The 24,029-nt window shown below is 35.4% G+C and overlaps 1 protein-coding gene across 1 annotated transcript in view; it reads right to left on the bottom strand.

Annotated features, from left to right (window-relative positions):
- AKAP6 (A-kinase anchoring protein 6) overlaps positions 1-24,029 on the bottom strand; it is a 488,735-nt gene that overhangs the window by 167,999 nt on the left and 296,707 nt on the right. The window contains exon 7 of the mRNA XM_044665065.1: positions 14,618-14,766. Within this exon, the coding sequence (XP_044521000.1) occupies positions 14,618-14,766 (149 nt within the window). The remainder of the gene's footprint in view (positions 1-14,617; positions 14,767-24,029) is intronic.

Here is a 24,029-nt window from a genome sequence, read left to right as displayed (position 1 = left end):
ATATATATATATATATATATATATATATATATATATATATATATATATATATATAACATGGGGTTAGTTCATGGGACCATATACATATACATATATACACATACCTACTGAGGCCCAGTAAAATGGTTTGGCAAAAATAAATAAATAAATGAATGGATTCCACTTTTAGAACTGGGATTCAAACAGAGGTCCTAGAACTCAAATCTGACTTTTCTCTTATACCAAGAAGGAAGAGTGATGAAGAGGATAAGAATGATAATGATAGTCCATATTTATTAGGATAATAGATTTAGAGCTAGAAGGAACCAATGAGTCCTTCTAGTCCCAGTCCCACAGCCTCATTTTACAGATAAGGACACTAAGATCCAAAGAGATTGTGAACTAGCCAAGATCTTATAAGTAGAAAGTGGAAAAAGTGAGATTGGAACCTAGGTCTTTTGATTCTAGTTCTATTATTCTTTTTGCTATAGAGTAGGGCCCCCATATCTGCATAGAATACATTCCAAGACTTATTGTGGATGGCTAAAATTATGTATATAAGCAAATACCTGGTGACTATATATATGTGTGTGTATATATATATATACACACACACACACACACACACACACACACACACGCACATACACATACACACATATTCTCTCTCTCCCTGTTCTTGTCCCTCAGGGTACTCTGAGGCCTCCCAGCTCCACTCTGTCAAAAAAAAAACAGCCTGGAAAAAAGTGAAAATTGAAGCAGAAGAGGCCTGGGGTGGGAGGACACACCAAAACAGGCAGACTTCTGGGGCTTAGCAAGTGGACTTTTGGTATGTCGGATTGACCATGGATAACTGAAACCATAGGAAGTGAAACTGTGGATAAGGAAACCCTCCTTTGTTTTGAATTTCATAAAGTGGTTGACGTATACATATATACATATATATATATATATATATATTTTCTGTTTATATGTGTATACATAAAAGGGGGGACAGAAATAGGGGGTAAGGGAAAGAGAAAGAAAAAGACAATGAGAAGCATATAGTAAGGATTCTTGAGGGGACAATTCCATTCTTGATTCTATCAAACACTTTCACAAGTCATTTTATTTCTATTCCTCAATTTACTTGACTAAAAATAGAAGAAAAATCCTCCCCCATTTCTACAGAAATCTTGAAGTCTTTTAGTAGACTAATAAATTTTTTAAATTGCCAGCTAAAAATGAAATCAGAATGGAAAAAATAGTCAAAAAATACATTTGTAAGTTTATAAAAAAGAAAAGCTTCTATAAATAAAAGGAAATACCTGATTAATGAATTAAAGAAAATTCACCTGAATTAAAATTTAAAAGACAAAAGTCCTTCCCTCAATATATTTAAAATCATTACTAACTTAGCAGGTAGCACATTACTCTATCAAACACTAAGAAATTCCTTTCTACTTCCTGTTAGTCAAAGTTGTACAAAAGCTTGACTTAAAAACACCTGGCATAAGACTACAAAACCTACCATGGTCAATAAAAACTTTATGTAAAATTTGTAACAATTTTATATAGGTATATATATACATGCATGTATATATATATATACACATATATATGTATGTATATTTACATATATGTGCTATTATGTGGAGTTTCTGGAGTCTTCATTCCCTATGCAGAAATCTAACTGAAAAGGCCAATTGCAACTGCAGTTATATAATACATATCCTTTCATGGTTCCCCTTATGCCGGCCAGTTTTTATAGGACTATATCTATGGATGGCTATAACAAGTTTTGATGGATGTGTGGTCTCACTGGTGTCTCTTCTCTCCAACAGGGTGGATTATAATTCATCCTTGCCTTCTCCTTTTTGTAATTCTTGTACAAATCCTCCCATAAATTCTCCAAAGGAGGGACCAGCCAACATGCTGAGGACCCTCATCTAGGTCTCTTGGCAGTATAATATACATTTAGAAAATGCACAGTAAAGATAGCTCATAATTGTGCATGGATCGTTTTGCATCAGTACATGCTACATTTATATTAGAAGAGAATGGAAATTCATAGCTAATCAATAGTTTTAGTTTAATAAAAGATTAGAATTATTACAATGTACTACTATATCTGAGTCATTCTTGGACTGTTCTTGCTATGCATTTTCTGAATCTAGCAGGAATATACACACACACAGAGTCTTTTCAGTATTTATGTAGGTATTGGAGAGAGACAACGATAGAAAAAAAGATGCATAAATTTTGCTTTTGAACGTATTAGATTTCTGCATAGGGAATGAAGACCCTGGAAATCCCACACTAAGCCTACATCTACTTTCCAAAACAATGTTCTTTCTGTATAACAAAAGGAAAGGTTTATAAAGTTTATGTGCCATTGGAGCAGATAATTTTTAAAAGGCTATGTTCTTAATGCCTCAGAATGAAGGATTTCACAGTGGGAGCAGAGAGTCTTGGGGGCATGACACCCCAGATAACCTCACCCACATACTTTTCTCCAACAATGCCTTTCTGTATGTAAACAGAAGCAGAGAAGGGGTTAGATAGCTTTTGTAGTTAGTCTTAAATAGTTAGCTTTTATTCAATGGACTGTTAAATTGCTGCACAATGAACAGCCTTCAGCACCCTAAGGAGCTCAAACAAAAGCGATCAGGCAAGTTCACCTACACCCACTTCATAAAACAATACTCGTTGTTCAACAAGCAATTCCTATGGGTAAAATTATGATCTGTGGAGCCTAGAGCAAGAACTCAAGTTGGGACTTTGGAATCTGGAGTCAGGGGTGTGTAAATGAGTATTTAGGCTTTAGGACTTCAGGGAAAATAGGAAAACATGACCTAAAGTTTGTACTCAAATACATATCAGAGACTACATAGGCATTTTGAGAGAGCAAAGCACACAAAAACTTAAAATAGCTTATTGTATATCTTCCCCAAATTTGGCCTTTCTTCTTGTGTTGACATCTTTCTGCTTAAGAAGTAGCATCTACTCAGCTAGATAAGAACATGTTTAATAATAGACATCTACTCAGCTAGATAAGAACATGTTTAATAATAGACATCTCTCTCATTCTTTAACGCTTTCCATAAGTGGATGGAGAATTAGAGCAACAGATGAAAGATAGGTAGATAATCATATTCAAGGGAAGGATTAGAAAATTGAAATTTTTTCTACTTTCCATAAAGAATGAATGTGATCCTTTCCTCACATACTATAGTCCCATATTTTTCAATCTGTGCCTCAGTTTTTTAATATCTACATACACAATTCCATCAAGAATCATATTTGAACATCCTGTGGTGATTTAATAGTTTTTGGTTGTGTCTGACCATTTGTGACCCGATTTGGGGTTTTCTTGGCACAGATACTGGAGTGGTTTGCCATTTCCTTCTCCAGATCATTTTATAGATGAGGAAAATGAACCAAACAAAGTTAAGTGACTTGCCTAGTGTCCCAGCAAATCTGAAGTCAGATTTGAACCAGGAAGATGAATTTTCCTGCTCCAGGGGACAAAGAGAATAAGTCTAATCCCTTTTTCATGTGACCATCCTTTAAATACTTGAAGAGATCTATCATGTCTATGTCACCCCTGAGTCTTCTCCAGGCTCAGTTCCTTCAACAGATCCTCATGACACGAATTCAAAGTGTTCCAGGATTCTGGATGCCTTCCTTTATATACATACCTTCTAATTTCTCACTATCCTTCTTCAACTGTAATTCCCTGAAACAAACACAATATTCCAGGTGAGGTCTGATGGGGCCAGGGAAGAGAGGAACTATATCTTTCTGAATAGTACCCAAGATCATATTAATTTAGAAGTGGATGGGGTAGTTTGATAGCCTACTATAACTGAGTCTTTTTCTAGATTAAAAGAATGAGGTCCCTAGAGCTAGTTACTTGATCTAGATCTCAGAGGTGGGAATTAGCAAAGCCTAAATTCTAACTGAGGACCTTTGAGTTTAAAGCAATGCCTTTAAAAAAAAATATCACACTGCCTCTCTATTCCCAGCATTGTTATGCAAACTAATCTGGGAAAATAATTTCTCCCTTAAGGAAACCATTGCTGCCTCTTCCAAGAATATCATGTATGCCTACGCAGACCATAGTTCAGCTCTTCTACTCATGCCACTTCCCAGTCACCTGCAAAGGCGATTGCAGGGTGATCAGTTCCATATCCATTCACAAATCACCATTGGAGGGCAGAATGTGATATACTTATGGAGCAGAGTGTGGTGTTTTGACTGACACTTGCCATCATCAAGTGAATTGCTCTCATTCCTGCCAAGAGGCAGTTGGGTGGTACAGTGGATAACACACTGGGGCTGGCATCAGGAAGACTTTGTTAAAACTGACCAGAGGGGCAGCTGGGTAGCTCAGCAGATTGAGAGCCAGGCCTAGAGACGGGAGGTCCTAGGTTCAAATCTGGCCTCAGACACTTCCCAGCTGTGTGACCCTGGGTAAGTCACTTGACTCCCATTGCCCACCCTTACCACTCTTCCATCTATGAGACAATACACCGAAGTACAAGGGTTAAAAAAAAACAAAACTGACCAGACACTTAGTGGATGCATGAGCCTGGGCAAGTCATTTAACTTCTGTTCGCATCAATCTTCTTAATTATAAAATGAGAATAATAGTAGCACCTACCTCCACGGTTGGTGGTGAGAATCAAATAAGAAGATTTTTTAAAGTGTCTAGCAAAGTTTTGGCATATAGTAGGCAATTAATAAATGCTGGCTTCTTTCCTTCATTCCTTTCTTCCTCTCGAAACCACGAAGCATAAGAAAGAAGCATGTTTCTGTGTAAACTCATCCTCTATGGCAAGATGAATCATACCAGCCTCTTCCCTCTCAATCCCTTCCATACTGAAACATCAGATTCTTGAGAACAGGGATCCCTTCCCTAATCCTAACTTATCTTTTCTAACCCCTATTCACCTCAACCCTACCCTCTACTATGATACATCAATTCAACCTGTCCCTTTCATTATGTCCTCTGGAATTTTCATTCTTTAATTAATGAATGTCTTCTAATTTCAGACCTCTTCTTCTCAAAGTCCTTCCAACTGCATTGTGCTCCCAAAGACATGACTTTCCCTAGATAGAATTCTATTTTTGGTGACCTCCTCCAGCATTGGCTGTACTTCTTCTCATATTGCACATTAATTAGCATTGGTGGAGTCAGGATATACTCTTTACTTTTCATTTCCTTTCTAGACTCTCTTCATGCTTCCATAACTCACATTCCTCTTTTCCTTTTCCTTACTTTGTCGAAATCTATCACTTGATCTAGGTCTTAGTTGCAGTTAACAACTAGTTATGAGGTCACTGTCCATCTTTTTTTTTCTTTTCTTTTAAAAATTTTTTTTATTTAGAATATTTTCCATGATTACATGATTCATAATCTCCCTCCCCCACTCTCTCCTTCCCTCTCCCAAAGCTGACAATCAGTTCCACTGGGTTATACATGTATCATTTTTCAAAACATACTTCTATGTTATTCGTATTTGCAGTAGAATGATCTTTTAACGTCAAAATCCTAATCACATCCCTATGTAACTGAGCATATATTTTTCTAATACATTTCTGGTTTCACAGTTCTTTCTCTGGATGTGGATAACATTCTTTCTCACAAGTTCCTCTGGATTGTCCTGGGTCATTGTATTGCTGCTGGTAGAAAAGTCTATTACATTCAATTGTGCCATAATGTATCAGTCTCTGTGTACAGTGTTCTTCTGGTTTTGTTCCTTTTACTCTGCATCAATTCCTGGAGGTCTTTCTAGTTCACATGGAATTCCTCCTTAGTTATCTTTTTGGGGTACAAACCCAGCAGCTGTATGGCTAGATCAAAGGGCAAGCATACATTTAAAGCCCTTTGCATATAGTTCCAAATTGCCCTCCAGAATGTATGGATCAATTCACAGATCCACCAACAGTATATTAGTGTCCCAATTTGGCCACATCCCCTCCAACATTTATCACTTTCCTTTGCTGCCATATTGGTTAGTCTGCTAGGTGTGAGGTGATACCTCAGAGTTGTTTTAATTTGCATTTCTCTAATCAGGAGGGATTTAGAACACTTTTTCATGTACTTATTGATAATTTTGATTTCATCATGTAAAAACTATCTATTCATGTCCCTTGACCATTTGTTGATTGGGGAATGGCTTGATTTTTTATAAATTTGACTTAGTTCCTTATATATTTGGGAAATTAAACCGTTGTCAGAGAGTTTTGTTATAAAAATGTTCTCCCAGTTTGTTGCTTTCCTTCTAATTTTGGTTGCATTGGTTTTGTTTGCACAAAACCTTTTTCATTTGATATAATCAAAGTCATTCATTTTACATTTTGCAATATTCTCTATCTCTTGCTTGGTCTTAAGTTGCTTCCTTTCCCACAGATCTTACAGCTATACAAATTTATGTTCACCTAATTTATTTATGATTTCACTCTATATTTTGTCCATCTTTCTTCAATGAGTTTTATTCCTAGCTTATAATCTTTCTCTCTACCCCAACTCTTTCCCCTAAGCAAAAATATATTAATGTTCATGAACACACCATAATCTCCCAATTTCTCAGTTACCTCAAATCTTATATACTACTCTTCTCTCTCAACTCTATAAAGAGATGGTTATAACCTTGATTTTGCCATCACCCACAAGCATTCTTCACCTTTCATAATCAAAAACTCCTAAATTATTTAATCAGTTCTTAACTTCCTATCATTCTTCCTCTCCTTTGTCTCTCTAAAATCTCTTCTTCATCTAAATGAAACTTCTAATCCCTCCATAACACAATATTCTCCTTCATTATCACAGCTGCTATAATTGGGCTTAGTTTCTTTCCCAACATCAACCATATAATTAACTAGTTCAACTCAATGTTTTCTATTCTCAAATATCTTGTCCTCTTTTCCTATCAGTATCCATAACTTGCCAAATTCTAATGCTAGATCACATTGACCAGAAGATTGCTCATTCCTTCTCATGTGGTACTGAAAGGAGCTAGACGAAATTCATGAAATGAAGTTAACAGCATCCACTACAATTTGTTATCTAACTCAATCAGGCCTGTACTGTGTGAATACAATCCTTAATTATCATCTCTATGCTGATGACTTTAAAATCTATACATCTATCCTTGGTTTCTTTCCCAAGCTCAACTCACAAATCTCTCACGATCTATTGAATGTTCTCATTGGGACATCTCGTGGGCCTTTCAAACTCAACATGCTCAAAATAGAATTCATCCTTTCTCCTATGAAGTCATTCCTTTTTCTGAATTCTCATTTTTGGTTAGGGCACCATTATTCTTCTAGTCACCAAGATTAAAATCTCAGAATTACCCTCAATTCATCATATACCCTCACTTCACATATTTAATCAGTTTTCAGATATTTTCCTTTATATCTCCACAGCATCTCTTATATTCAACACCCACAGGGCCACTCAAATTATCTTTTACCTTCATTCCATTTGAAATGATCTGCAAATTGCTTTCCTTGTCTCATGTCTTCACATTCTAATCTACCTTCTATACAGTTGCCAAAGTGGCTTTCCTAAAGTGTAAGCCTGACTGTATTATTATTCCCCTACTCAACAAATCCCCATAGGTCCTATTTGCCTTTAGCAATAAGTATAAATAAATGTAAGGGTAGGTAGGTGGCATAGCAGATAAAACACTGGGTTTGGAATCAGGAATCTTTATGAATTCAAATTTAACCTCAGACACAGATTAGCTGTGGGCACCTGAGCAAATCACTTAACCCTGTTTGCCTCAGTTCCCTCATCTACAAAGTGATAGGAGTGTTGGATTATGTCTTATATAATTCAACAATTAGGCTTATTTTGTTAAAGTCCTAATTCCACGAAAAAAAACAACAAAAATTAAATGGTCCCTCTCCTCAAGGCACTTACATGTTACTAAGGAGAAATAATATACACAAATAAATCAATAAATGTAAAATATATGCAAAATAAAAACAAAAATTTTAGTGTGAGAGGTAAATCATTTCACTTTTCAATCAGTATCTCTCTTTATTATCTCTAGGACAAAGGAGTTTTCCTGTCTTTCCTGTCTCATAACCTAACTCCAAACTACTATTTCAGCTTTATTACATATTATCCCCCTCATATACTGTACAATCAAATCACACTAGCCTCTTTACCATTCTTCATACAAAACACACGTTTCTTATCTCTTGGCTTTTTAACTAGTATTCCCCATGCTTGGAACTTTACCTCTTAGACTCCCTACCCTCCTTTAAGAGTCATTTAAAGCTTCCCCGGAAAGTCTTAGTTAATGTTCTCTTCCCCAAATCACTTTATATCTATTTGCACATTCCACAGATGTGCATTTTGTCTCCTCCAATAGAATGTAAGCTCCTTATTATCAAGTACTGTTTCACTTTTGACTTCTTTCTCAATACCTAGTATAGTACCTGTCCCCTTAACTAGTGCTTGGTGTTAGATTATAATAGTATAAAATAGATAGGACAAGATATGATTTATTCATGTCTATAGCTTTTACAGATCCTTTTATACTTAAGTGTTGGCTGAACAAATGAAGCCTTCAGAAATGTAAGGGTTGCAGAGATTCCAACTTGGGAGCACAACTGTACTGAATGATTCTGAAGGATCTACTAAAAAGTATTTTATCTAGGGAAAAAGAAACCATTAAGCCAAACTTTCCTGGACATATTTTAAAAGGTGTCTTGGGCTACTCAAACTATTCCTCAATTGCTTTTATCTTCTAAGTAAGCAAGCATAAGCAGAGTTAATTAAATTATTATAGCTAGACTATTAATTTAAATCAAACTTAATGTAAAATACTGCAGGGCTCCTTTATTTATGGTTTTGCTGTCTGTGGTTTCAGTTATCCACAATCAACCTAAAGCACTGGAGATCTGCCCACAAAGGACCATAAGTTTGCTCACAAAGTACAAGAAATGTACCTGCATCAGTGGGCAGTGGTCTGCTCCCAATCAAAGTTTTTTCTCTTCCCACTTTCACTTTTTTTGGAGGGGTGGAGGCAGTGGAGTGGCAGGAGACAGAAGAGAAATCACATATATGTGGGGTCATGTCTGTGACTTCTGCCAACCAAGATAGGTCTTGGTACATATTCCCTTAGGATATACTGGCTCTACTGTAGTTGTACTTCATAACTTTCTTTCAATATTAAAAATGGTTTTATATCTCTAATTTAATACTTTCTTTAGAAATGTAAAAGCAATGGTGACTTAGGAATACAATAGCATGGATGATCCACTTTATGTACAACATAGATACTGGTGACATATGATAGACAGAGCATTATTTTTATTATTGTATGACTTTGGACAAGTCACTCAATTTCTCTGGCCCTGTTATGACTACAAGCCATCATCACCTCACATCTGGACTATTGCAATAGCCTACTGGTGTGTCTGCCTGTCCTCAAGTCATTCCCTACTTCAATACATTCTTAATGCAACCACTAAAGTGGTTTTCCTAAAATTCAGGTCCCATTATCTCCCCTTCCCATCCCTTCTCAAAAAACTCTAGTGACTTTCTATTGCTTCCAGGAACAAATACAAAATCTCTATTTGGTATTCAAAGACTTTCATAATCTAGCTTCTTCCTAGTTTTCTAGTCTTATTTCCCACCACATAATCTTTGATCCAGGGAACCTGGCCTTCTGGCTGTTCTGCAAAAAAGACACTTAGCTCAAGGTATTTTCTCTACTTCCCATGCCTGGAATCCATTCCCTCCTCTGCTCTAGCTACTGAATTCTCTGGTTCTCTTTAAGCCCCAACTAAAATCAAAAAAGCAGTGGTTCTCAAACTTTTTTGGCCTACCACTCCTTTCCAGAAAAAATATTACTTAGCGCCCCCTGCCACATACTATCACTGACCCCTTACAGTTATTCACCGCCCCCAAATGCACTGTGGCCATCACCGCTTTCCTGGATTGTTGCAGCACCCACCAGGGGGCGGTGACACCCAATTTGGGAATCACTATTCTATAGGAAGCCTTGCCTAACCCTTTTTAATTCTAGCATTTTCTTTCTTTTAATTATTTCCTATATATCCTGTATATAACTTGCTTTGTATATATTTGTTTTGCATGTTGTGTTCTCCATTACATTGTGAGTTCCTTGAGAGCAGGGACTACCTTTTACCTCCCCCCCCCCTCTATTCTCACCTCTTAATGGAGTGCCTGGCACATAGTAGAAACTTAAAAAATATTTATGGATTTCCCTGATTTTCCTCATCTGTAAAACGAGGGGCTTGGATTGCACAAACTTTCCAACCTGTACCAGTCCTAAATATATGCTCCTATTAAAATACTTTCTGTGTATAAGGGGAATATGCTGGTTGGCTTTTTTACAGAATCACTCATAATTGTTTCATTGTTAGAATACTGGCTAAAATTCATTTTAATTTTTAAAAGTTCTTCACTAGACATCATTCCATTATGCATGCTATTTCTTCCTATTAGAATATGAGTTCCTTGAGGACAGGGACTGTCTTGTGTGTTGTATTGCCATCATTTGACATACTACCTGGTACAAAGTAAGTGCTTAAAGAAGTGTTGCTTGTATGATTGCTTCATTCATTCAGTTAAAAAAAGCTTATGTGTAAGGTAATATATAAACTGAGCCATGGGAATTCTGGAAAGATGGTAGTGTAGAAGCACCAAGGCTTCAGACCTCCATAAAGCTCTTCACCCACCAATCAAGGACAAAGGGCTCCAAGGGAACAGAAAACCAAATCTGACAACAGAACACAGCTGGGGGATCCTCCAGCTGAACCCAACTTAAAAGGCATGAGGAAAAAAAAGAAAATAAAAAGCCTGAATTCTTGGAATTGTCTGATGGGAGGGGAAAGAAAGGAGGAAGATCACAGATCCCCTCCTCCACCTAATGTGCTGAGTCTCCAGCAGATCCTGGAATCTTGGGGTGGGCTGGGGCACTAGTCTGAGGGATTGCCTTGCTGGCACAGCTGTGCCAAACTCAAGGCTCTGATCATGGACAGTAGGGAGGGAAGCTGCTGGGGGAGAAACCCAGAGGAGGTAAGCTCCATCTTGCCCTGCCCCACCCCCCTTTCACTAGAGGTTTTGACCTCAGGGCCCTTGAAGCTGTGCAGATCAACCCCACCTGGCTTAATCCTATCAATACTGTGAACAAGAAGTCTTCAGAGGGCAGGAAAGCTCCAACATTGCTCCTCCACCCACAGAATACAGTGAAAGTAGCAGAATTCACTTCTTTAGCTTTAACCACCAACTGAGAAAAATCTGACCTCAGGTCCCACTAACCTAATTAATTAACAAAACAGAGAAGAAGCCCTCCCAGGACTGACAATAGCCCAAATCCACAGATAAAAAAAATGATCAGAGGACCAAGATTATAGCCAATTACAGGGGAGAAAGAAGGAAAAAAATATGAGTAAACAACAGAAAAAGAAAAAAGAAACCACAATCAACATCTTTTATCTAGAAACTAAACAAAGAGCAATTGGAGGGAAAAGGAAATACATGATCTAAATCAAGAAAATAATGTCTTAAAAGTCCAAATTGACCAGCTGAAAAACAAAGCAAAGAAGGTGAAAGATGATCTACAAAGAAAAGCAGACCAGAAGGAGAAGGATGACCAAAAAGCCAGAGATAGAATTCAGTCTTTAAAAATTAGAACTGAACAACTAGAAGCAAATGACTTCACAGGACATCAAGAATATATAAAACAAAATTTTAAAAATGAAAAATGTAAGGAAAATATGAAACACCTCATTGACGCAACCACAGATATGGAAAACAGATCTTAAAGAGACAATTTAAGAATTATTGCTCTACTGCAGTGATTCCCAAACTTTTTTGGCCTACCACCCCCTTTCCAGAAAAAAATATTAGTTAGGCCCCTGGAAATTAATTTTTTTTTAAAATTTTAATAGCAATTAATAGGAAGGATAAATGCACCTGTGGCCATCACCACCCCTCTGGATCAATGCAGCACCCACCAGGGGGTGGTAGTGTCCACTTTGGGAATCACTGGTCTACCAGAACATCATGATAAAAAAACGAACAAACAAACAAAAAAACTTGGATATCATCCTATAGGAAATTATATAAGAAAACTGTCCTGACATTCTCGAACATAGGGGAAAAGTGGACAATGAAAGAATCCACAGATCACCTCCTACATTTAATCCACAACTGACAACTTTCAGGAATATTATAGCCAAATTCAAAAACTACCAGACCAAGGAAAAAATATTATAAGCTGCTAAAAAGAAGTCATTCAGATACCAGGGAACCACAGTTAGGATAACACAGGATCTGGCTGCGTCTACATTGAAGGACCAGAAGGCATGGAATATAATATTCCAGAAAGCAAGAGAGCTGTGTCTATAACCAAGAATTAACTATCCAGCAAAACTGACTATATTCTTGCAGAGGAAAGTATGGTCATTCAACAAAATTGAAGACTTCCAAACATTCATAAAGAAAAAACCAGACTTAAACAGAGAGTTTGTTGCCCAAACACAGAACTCAAGAGAATCACCATAAGGTAATTAAGAGAGTGAGGGTAAAAAAAACAAAAAACCTTTTCTTTAAGGAACCCAATAAGTTCAATTGACTTATATCCCTATAAGAAAAGAAAATATTGGTAACTCCTAAAAATTGTTATTATCAACAGGGTAGCTAGAAGAAGCATACTTAGAGGGAACAGGGACAAAAGGTATAGGATGAAATGTCAAGATATGTGTGTGTGTGTGTGTGTTGTACTAGAAACACTAATAGTAGCAATTAGAGAAAATAAAAGGAATTGAAGGTATTAAAATAGGCAATGAGGAGGCCAAGCTATCACTCTTTTCAGATGATATGATGGTCTACTTAAAAAATCCTAGAGAATCAACCAAAATGCTAGTGGAAATAATCAACAACTTTAGCAAAGATGTAGGATACAAAATAAATGCACATAAATCATCAGTATTTCTATATATTTCCAACACATTGCAGCAGCAAGAGTTAGAAAGAGAAATATCATTTAAAATCACCCTAGACAATATAAAATACTAAGGAATCTATCTAACAAAACAAACACAGGAATTATGTGAACACAACTACAAAACACTTTCCAAACAATTAAAACTAGATCTAAACAATTGGAAAAACATTGATTGCTCATTCGTAGGAGGAGCTAACATAATAAAAATGACCATTCTACCCAAATTAATTTACTTATTTAGTGCCATACCTATCCAACTACCAAGAAACTTTTTTACTGAATTAGAACAAACTATAACAAAGTTCATTTGGAAGAACAAAAGATCAAGAATTGTGGCATCTGTTGGTGATGGAATACTATTGTGCTCAAAGGAATAATAAACTGGAAGAATTCCATGTGAACTGAAATGACCTCCAGGAATTGATGCACAGTGAAAGGAGCAGAGCCAGAAGAACATTGTACACAGAGACTGATACTCTGTGGTAAAAACAAAAATAATGGACTTCTGACTAGCAGCAGTGCAATGACCCAGGGCAATTTTGAGGGACTTATGGAAAAGAACAGGATCCACATTCAGAGGAAGAAATACAGGAGTGGAAACACAGAGGAAAAACAACTGCTTGAACACATGGGTTGATGCGGACAGGATTTGGGATGTAGACTATAAATGACCACCCCAGTATAACTATCAATAATATGGAAATAGGTCTTGATAGATGACACATGTTAAAACCAGTGGAAATGTAGCATCTGCTACAATGGGTTGGGGATGAAGTGGAGAGTAAGAGCATGAATCATGTAACCATGGAAAATTTTTCTAAAAAATAAAAATTTAAAAAGAATAAATAAATAAATAAACTGAGCCATGAAGGGACCTAGAAGTTCCAAGAAGTAAAAATGAGGAGGAAAAATATCCCAACCAGAGAGAAGGACTCCAGTACAATGATACAGGGTCAGACAATGGAATGCCAAGTAGGACAGTTTGGCAGCATCTTAGAAGACATCCAATAAATGCCCACATTTGTGGCAGTTGCTATAAATTTTACGGAGCACAAGTCCCTCAAGAGCATTCTAATTCAAGATGGCTTGAAATAGCTCTGAATGGGTAGACTAGAGTAAAAAAGACACTGTAACCAATTATTAAATTATCTGAGTCATTTAAGAAAATTATTTCTAAGTAGATGTTTCTCAAAATTTCCAACCAGGTTCTGGATTTTTAAAAAGGGCCTTAAAAAAGGCCTTCAAATAGCTCAGAAATTTAAGAGCATGGGAGGCAGATGAGCCAGAAATGTGTGAATACGGCAAGCTTGATAACCCAAGGACTATGTAATCCAGAATAAGGCTTATGTCTGAGAACACAAAAACCTATCTCCTAGAAGTAGAGTGAATGAAAAAAAAAAAAAGAATGAATGATACAAGGAAGTTCTGGTTTTGATGACAAGGACTCTTAAAGCATTCACATTTTTCAATACAGTATTTTGTGTGTATGTGTGTGTGCATGTGTCAGTGGAGAGGGGAAGGAGGAGGTATACCCATTTTTCTAAGTGTTTCTTTGTCATCAGGGAGGAAACTTTTGGCTAACACCTACCAATGGAAAATCATGTAAAAACGTAGAGATTAGTGAGAATAAAACAACAAAAAGAATAATTCCATACCCATTACTTCCCCCTGTGTGAACTTTTGACATATCAGCAAACTCCTCTGTTCGCTTGCTACTGCTGGTATACTGCTCACTGTACAACTTTAAGGACATCTGTTCCAAAGCATCCCTTTGTGCTTCCAGGTAGCATAGCTGAACCTCAGCCTAGAAAGAGAGAGAGAGACAGAGAGAAACAAAAAGGAAATTTTCTTTTAATCCAGAAGGAATTCATTTCAAGTGAAAGCTTTGGTGGGTAACAACTCAAGACACAGGGATTGTTCACATCATTAGACCTCTCTTTTCCTAGTTGGATTTAATAAGATCAGCTAGATGTATTATACAATTATATTTTAGATATGAACCATATATGTTCCTCTTAAGATATGACCTGAATAAATGAAATGAACTCTCAAAAGACACAAAAAATAGCACAATTTCCCTCGGATTATAACACTGTAAGACTTAATGTAAAGATTCAGTGAAACCCCAACAATATTCTTGCTCAAATTTTCATGGATGAAACATTTATTTTTTCACAGATGCTTATCTAAACACACCTCGCATAGGTTCCTCATATCAAATAAAGAAATATGTTTAGCACCTTCTATGTGTCAGGTACTATGCTAAATACTGGAAATTAAAGGAAAAAAAATATATGTACATATATATATATACACACATATATATTTCCTGCCCTGAAGGGGCTTATGTTCTAGTAGGAAAAGGCAACATATTTTTTAAATTAATTAATTAAGGTGTGGGAGGAGAAAGAAGATAGCCAGGGAGGGCATGGTAAAGAAAGAAGTCCAGAGAGCCAGAAGCACAGCCCAGAGAATAATAAATGTGTGAAAGTGGTCACTATTCTTAAATTGTTTGTTGAGCTGTTTTTCAGTCATGTCTGACTCTTCAAGATCCCATTTTTTATTTACATAGCAAGATACTGGAATAGTTTGTCATTTCCTTCTCCAGCTAATTTTTACAGATGAGGAAACTGAGACAAACAGGATTAAATGACTTTCCCAGGGCCATGCAGCTAGTAAGTAGTGTCTGGGGCCAGATTTGAACAGATGAAGAGGAATCTTTCTGCCTGAAGTCCTGGTACTCTCTCCACTATGCCAGCTAGCTGCACCACCTATTTACCTTTTTGTCTTAAAATGAAGATTTTGATCAATTAAGGGAAAGGTACAAAGGAGAAAATGGTTCTTTTGGGGTGAGAAGACCACTCTTTCCCCCCCTTATTTGTTGGATAGAAAATGGTGTTTAATGCTAGTTATATATGTAGGTTCAACTGTGACAATCCAACTATGTTCCTTCATCAAAAAAAATTATGTCAATGTTTAAACAACTTTAATACAATGATATGAGAAATATTGGTGATGTTTACATTCTGGTTTAGATTGCTTATTTTCTCATTGTTACTCAGCACTCCAGCACTCATTAGAGAAAGGAAGAAGCAGTAAGTTCACCATGCTGGTTTCCATCAAATGATGAACTAGACCAAAAGAATGCTGAATAATATTTGGCATGAAAACTTATGGAATTGATGCTTTATTTATTGCAGCTGTGGTGATCAGATTGCTTTAGGAGCTCAGTAATACACCAGATGATATTAGGAATGAAGTCTTCTCAAAGGCATGCTTCCCCATGTGTAATAGAGGGAGGGAGGTCAGGTTATAAAAAGAAGGCTGAGTTCACATATACTCTGGGGCCCAAAGTGCTATTGTTCTCCCGGAACAGTTTCTATTGAGAATCAAATATGTCCATTACCATTTTTGATAAAGCTTAAAAAACAATTATTTTTCAATTTAGTTATGTATTCCCCTAAGGAAGATAGGACTGAGACAGTTGTCCAAGGGTGTATTATACTGAATACACTAACATAAAAAAACCAGACTTTCATAAGATCTTCTCCCTTATGCTTTCATAGCAAATTGTTCAGGCTTTTTTTCAGTGCAAATGGAGTTAAGTTACTTGCCCAGGATCTCACTCCTAATAGGTGTTTGAGGCCAGATTTGAGCTCAGATAGATGACTTTTCCTGAGCTCCAAGCCCAGCACTCTCATTGTGCCACTTAGCTGGCCTATCTTGGTAAAAAAGACTTTTATGTAGCCTTCAGTTTTAGAGATCCTATTACAGAACCACTATGATAAAAGTGGAAGTTAAAACTATTAAAAGGAAAAGAATTCATTATGAATACATTCCCCCCCAAAAAAGGTCCTAAACTATTGAGATAACTGCCACTCTCTTATTTTCCATAAACATAAAGTTTAATTTCACTAAAATTAATGGGATCAATATGTTAGAAACAAAGAGTTACTTTAATAGGCTTTATTATGATTCAATTAAATAATACTTTTAAGTCCTATCAATGTTACAATCTATAGAAATCCTCATATGATTGAGTTACCTTGGATGAGGACAGAATCACTGAAATTCTGGATGATCTGAAACGCCACACAAAAAGTATTGTGATATATGATAATGTACTCAGTAAGAGTTGTGGTGGGAAGGCACAAGGGGAAATGTTAGATTTGGTCTTATTTAACAACTGTACTAAATGATCTGTAATAAGAGGTTAAGCAGCATGTTAATGAAATGTGCAGAGGATTCTAAACTGAGAAGTTTTGCAAACATTATGGACGATTAAGAATTAATACTAATGGATGAAACAAGATTAGAAATATAGGAAAACTTTGAATGGTAAAAAGCATAATAAATTCACTTAGGTGAAATTGAATATGTATGTATATATGTAGTAGTCAGAAAAACTTAGATGGCAATAATGAATATGAAAACAAGATATTGAACGAAAGGGACAATAAATTTGAGAATTATATACGCACAAAGAGGGAAGAAGAAAATGTTTATTAAGACCCTACAATATGCCAAGTACCATGCTAAATGCTTTGCAAATACTGTCTCTCATTTGATCCTCATAACAACCTTAGGAGGAAGGTGCCATTATTATACTCCTTTTATAGTTGAGGAAATTGAGGTAAACAGAAATGAAGTTCCTTGTACAAGGTCATACATCTAGTGTATAAGGTCACATTTGAACTCAGATCTTCTAGGTGAGTCTTGTACTGTATCTACTGTAATACCTAGCTGTCCCTATACAAAGGAATATGAAATGTTAAGGATTTGCTTACTTAATAGCCAATAGGCAATCCACTAAAATAACATTATCTTGCTAAGAGAACCAAGTTCTGGATTTCATGCCTATGTATATCATTTAGCTCTTCATTTCTATAATAGATTGACACAATAAACCCTGTCAGATCTCACAAATATGTCATTGGTCATCCTCAAAATCAAGTGAAAGAAGAGGCAGATCATTGCAAACTCACCACCATTATCGAAAAACTCTCTAACAAATGTAAGTTGAAGAGTCATCTTTGTGTATGAATATACAAAATGCATAATTAATCACTTGATAAACACTTAATAAGCACCTACTGTGTGCCAGGCACTGTGTTAAATGCTGGGGATACAAAAAGAGATAAATAACAGTCCTTGTCCTCAAGGAACTTACAGATGAGTTTAGAAAGGAATGATTGAGAAGAATGACCATAAAATGATAAAGTAGATCAGAAGGAAATTATTTATATTTTTAATTTGCATCATTTAAAACAAAATTTGGTAAATACTTTAGGAAAAGGTTCCAGGGTAAAGAGGAGATGAAGGAAATTGTTCAAGTAATTTCTTTTACCATTTCTATTTTTACATTTATTCTTTCTTGTACTCCAAGACAATAACTGAAACATAGTAGTTCCCTTAAATAGAGTTAGATGGCTTTGTCACTCTAAATCCTTTTTTAACATTTGTTAGTGTTCTCTTACACTAGTTTATAGTTCAAATATGATTTTTGAGAGAAATGCTTAACAGCCTTATAAAAGAGGAAACACTAAATCTATAAAAGTGTATTGAATAGAAAGTTTTTAAATTTACTCTAAAAATTCATCATGTGATGAATTTTACATTACAACAACAAGTAGTAGAAATAGCCAAGGAATAAATGTTATCTTTGGCTATGAATGGATTTAACTTGCTGTTTATTTTCTTAATAAACCTACTTTGAACTTAATTTTGTTCATCCACTTATATTTAATTTCTTTATCATTAACTTATATTTAATTTTAAACTTTAAATGTATTCTCTTCTATTTCAAAAGACGTTATGTATAACCTTTTATAAGTTCAGAATTAAATTTTATTTTTTATTCCTGGAAATTAATCATCTAATTCTGTGATCTTTTTGGTTAGAACACACAAAATGGTTCCATTTTCTAGGCATATTAAACAACTTTTTCTCTTGATTTTTCTGTATGCTTTTAACCAAAAATAGTAGGCCATGCCATGGTTGACTTGATTATTTTAGACATTATAATAGTCAATACATATCACCACATTTTTAATTTTATCTAATCAAGTATTACAGCAAGAAAAAAATGAATAGAATAGTCATTAATTAGGAGATGACATATAGAACATATACTAACCCTAAAAAGCAATGACCTTAATGAACTAATAGTACATTTTCCTCATAATAGTGAAAAATAGGTTTTTGTATACTTAAATACCTTGGAAAATTGAATAACATGCTGGATAATTAACTATTGGAATTTTAAGATAGGGATCAAAACCTTGAAAGCTTGACTTTTTTCCCATTACTCAAAGAAAAAAAAAAACAACTTTGTGATGACCTACTATATATAATGACTCATTCTACCACAGAAGCATTCTTGGTTTCTCCAAGACTATGCCAATAAAATAAAATAAAAAGTTTTGCACAATTCTACAAAGGTGTAAAAGCTTCAAGTGTGGACTCAAAAATCCACTGTATCATCTAAGTAGCAGCTATAACCCAACTAAATAGAAAGCAGTTCCCCAGAAGCAGACTAGCCATCAGATAATGAGTTATTTGGCCCTAGAAAATAAAGAAACAGATGAAAATATACACCTGCTTTCAGTCTTGTGTGGACATCTATTTTTGGAGTGATGGAAGCAGAATAATGAAAAAAACAAGCAGAGGGGGCTGTGAATCACAATTTTTAGACCAGCCACAAAAATTAATCTAAATATGAGACCTTTGTTAAATGACCAATAGGTCTACTAGAGGAAATAAACTATCACCACCAAGAAATTCTGATGATAAATGAAACTAGAAGATTAAAAAGAAAATGAAAAGAAGGCTCATACATTCTCAGGGATTCAAATAAGGGAGTCAGAGAAGTCAGTTTCACCATCTGCCAGGAGAAACATCATTTCATGGTGCACTTGGACATCTTATCTTATAATGCACATGATAAACTCAGGCAGAGGCACCACAGCAAAAACCACTGCAGTATATGTGCCAACACTGCCAACACTTATTGCAAAGAGTGAAGTAGAAAAATTCTTCAAAGAATTTGATGACATGCACAAAAATAAACCAATGTATATCTTATAACTTGGTAATCTCAATATTAAGATAGGCACAGAACAGTGTAATGAAAAATATGATGGAAAGTTTAATCCAGCATTAAGAAATGAAGGGAGTGTAAGGTTTATCAATTATTTAAAAGGATCTCTTATCCATGCTCAGAACACTTAATTTTTTAAAGAGGCAGAAAGGACTAGATACTCAGCATTGAAAAAAATGTAATTTATTAAATTAAATCCAGATATGGCTGGTAATAATATGGAAATAATTTCAGACTTAGTAAACTTTAACTTAAGATCACTGACTGGCTAGGGTGAAGTTCCATATTAACATCAATTTAGAAGCAGAATAAAAATGAGAAAAGAGTGGATGCAGCTGTAATCCTAACTATTAAAATTAGCTATAGACTCTGAAAAATGGGAAATGTACAAAATTAACAATATTAGCTGACTACTTCCATTTCTTGGAGTAGTTGGACTGATAGAAAACAGTCACCAAAATAAGGAGGCCCTCCCCTCAAATTTCAGAAACTGTTAGACAGCAAACCTTTGGTCTTTTTTTGCCAAGTGGAACCAAAGTTAAGAGCTAAGAAAATGGTCTTTTGAAAAACATTACAGAAAATAATAAGCAATTTCATCTCAAAAACCGAGAAAAGTAGTAGAGGAGAAAATAAGCCTATAGAAAACAGTGAGCATCAACTAATCCAACAAGGACTAGAAATGGAATAGATTCATCTACATTTCAGTAGTAATCTTTCTTATACTTGATTATTTTCTATTTGTGAACTCCAATAATTTAAGAGTTAATTGTACTAAATGCCTAAAATCCTAAATCAAGAACTAGGAAGCCAATAAAGGAAATAAAGACAGGAGAAGTGGTAAGACAGCAATCCAATATTAAGGACATATGAATATTGATTTTTTAAAATGTTTCAAAAAAAGATTCCAAAAGAATTGGAAAAATTTATAGATAGGATTAATACCAAAATAATATAAGGCAAACTAAAACATAGTCAATCACAAAACTATTCACTTATTATGTTATCACTATATCATATTTATATCCTTGATAAAAACAAATAGGGAAAAGATAGAAGATACTCCATAGCAAACATCTCTTCAGTCACACATTTGACCAAAGGGCTTAGAAAGACATTGTGAAATTTATTGTTTTCTGATTACAAATGAACAACAAAAAATTTCCTTCAGAATAGCGGAAATCAGACTTAAAGCTCTCGTCCAACAAAGTATCTTGCATTTATTTAAGATCATATCAGTACTTGATAGTTTCAAGCATTATCATAACTTTGCTCAGTAATACTTTGAATATCAATATTAAGAAACAGGGAGATATATTTGCCAAAAGTGTTTATCACAAACATGAAGAATGAATATAAAGAACATCCTATGTAAATGCACAATGGGAGAAGAATTCTCTATAGATGGTGATAGTCTCCAGATGCTCCTGTTTATCAAAGACATTGTGCTGATTGCATAGAAATTTCCTCAGAGGCACCCCCCACACACATAAGATTCAAAAGAGAGACCATTATAATAATCTACAGAGATTTTTTAAAAGGCAAATGTATGATAATGTTAATTTCTTAGATTATGACATGCATTTGGATAACCAGTTCAAAGAGTTGAATATAATACCATTACCTATTTCTTGAATAGGCACTGCAAATGGACAATGAGTTTCTTTGAACTGGAGTGGAACAAGGAAGCTGGGTGCAATGCATTTAAGGATCATCATTGTTTCCAGCAATATGTAGCTATCTCCTATGAACCCCAAATCTTTTTAACATTAACATTTTTTCTGGAGATGTTATATAACTGAGAGCCTTAAAGTACCATGATCTCTAAAGGATCAAAACTAAAGGTGATACAAAGAGCAATGGAACCATGTCTAGTGGGTCCAAGTTGGCTACAACATATTATTAAAGTTGACTTGTGTAATGTCTCCACTGGAGGGGAATAATGACTCAGATATGCAAAGACTTTTGGGATTGCAGTTTTTTGTTCATTTTTTGAGGCAATAAAAAAATAATATTGTTTGTGAGTGGGTCAAAATTAAAAGGAAAGCTTGCAAAAAAAGAGAGAAAACATAAGGAGAGAGGAGAATTAGAAAGGATTTCCCACTAGACATATAGCATAATAGGCTAAAGAAAAAGCAGTAATAGTTATAGCTACAGTTCTCCTTCTAAAAGTCGTGCCTCTAGGAAAGTAGAGAATTAAAAGTGAAAGGAGCCAACAATAAAGTATAAAACTAGTAACTGCTCAAGTGATTGTAGTAGAGGAAATCAAAATCTATCATCTTTCCTTTCCTCAATTCAACTGGGTGTGACTGGCACTTGTTTCTAAGTATGTCTTTATTTTGATAAAGACAGCATCTGATGGATCTCCTTTTACTTTTTATAAACACACATGGCTGACTATCTTTTGCATTTATCTCCTTGTATCCCAAGAGTGCCCTTTCTTAGCATAGGCTAAAATGCCAAACACAGACCAATTTTAGAGTATTTTTTTCTCTCTCTAATTGGCAGCATAATCATGAGCTATTCATATTTTTGTAACTTCACCTACAAGGATGCAATTGCTATGAACTTGGGCCTTTGAATCTGCTTCATCAGACTATAAGTCACTTAAGAGAGCAATCCTTAGGGGTACACTTGCATTAGAAAAGTGGGCATGAAATTCACTTTTCATAACATGCATGACCAGAAAATGTGGTGGGCAGGTTATGTAGCAAGATTATAGGATAGGAGATGGAATGAATAGCCTAAGAATCAGGAAACTCATAGACTGAGATGTGGAGGGCTTTTGATCTGAACCAATGGAAGGGATACTTATGGAATGAGATCCCCTATCATCTATCCATTAATGTATTATTGTTTGTTGCAATTGTTGTTGTGTCATTGTCAGATGTATCCAGATTTTCAGGACCTCGTTTGGTGTTTTCTTAGCAGTTACGGGTGCTTTATCATTTTCTTTTATAATTCATTTTATAGATGAGAAAATTGAGGTAAACAGGATTTAGTGACACACACAGTGTCACAGCTAGTGTTACACTGCTAGTAAGTGTCTGAGGCCAAATTTGAACTCATGAAAGATGAGTCTTCATGATTCAAAGTCCAATGTTTTATCCACTGCACCTGCTAGCTTCCTGTCTAGGCAACTGAATGACCACAAGTAACGGAAATTATAAATCTGGAGTGAGGGAGATAGTTTCTATACAAGGGAGCTCCCCATAAATAAAATCTTAGGTCCAGATTTTACACACACACACACACACACACACACACACACACACACACACACACACACACNGTCCAGATTTCACACACACACACACACACACACACACACACACACACACACACACACCCTGGTGAATGTACGCATTGGCTAATCTGGCAATGAAATCTAAGGATCAAAAAAGTAAACCTCTACTACTGCCTAAACCAAGTAGTGTTATCTGATGCTTCCTTTTAAATTATTATGATAGTAAAAAGCAAAACTGCCTGAATAAGACAAATAAAGTATTTTCTGAGGTTTCAGATTAAATTGTAAATACTAGTAGGCACCAAGAGTGAGTCCTGTTATTCGGAACTTATCTACCACTGCATGTTCTCTATATATGGAAAGTTAAATGTGAATATCTGAAGGAGGAGCAATGCAGAGGATGGGCCTACTTAAATCTGACCTCAGTTTGATTATGAAAATTAGGGTCCAACATTCTTCAAAGCAGAGATTTTTCTGAAGGAAAAGGAAATCAGTGGAATTCTGCCTCATTTGTTCATTTATAGAATGTTGTCTTACAGACCTTTTAAAAAACCTACCATTTTAAAAAAAGTTTTTGTTTTATTTAATAACTACTCTTAGTTTTAAATGAAGAAGAAAAAGTTCCCCTAGTTTCTTATTTGAAATAACCTCTACCAAAATGTTGAGTTCAGTGGGATATTTTACTATAGAAATCACCCCCACCCCACCCCCCCATTCCCCCCCT

This window comes from Gracilinanus agilis, chromosome 2, assembly GCF_016433145.1.
Source record: "Gracilinanus agilis isolate LMUSP501 chromosome 2, AgileGrace, whole genome shotgun sequence".
In the NCBI taxonomy this organism is placed as follows: Eukaryota; Metazoa; Chordata; class Mammalia; order Didelphimorphia; family Didelphidae; genus Gracilinanus; species Gracilinanus agilis.
Note: the sequence above shows the minus strand (reverse complement) of the source record. Positions and strands in the feature narration are given on the sequence as shown.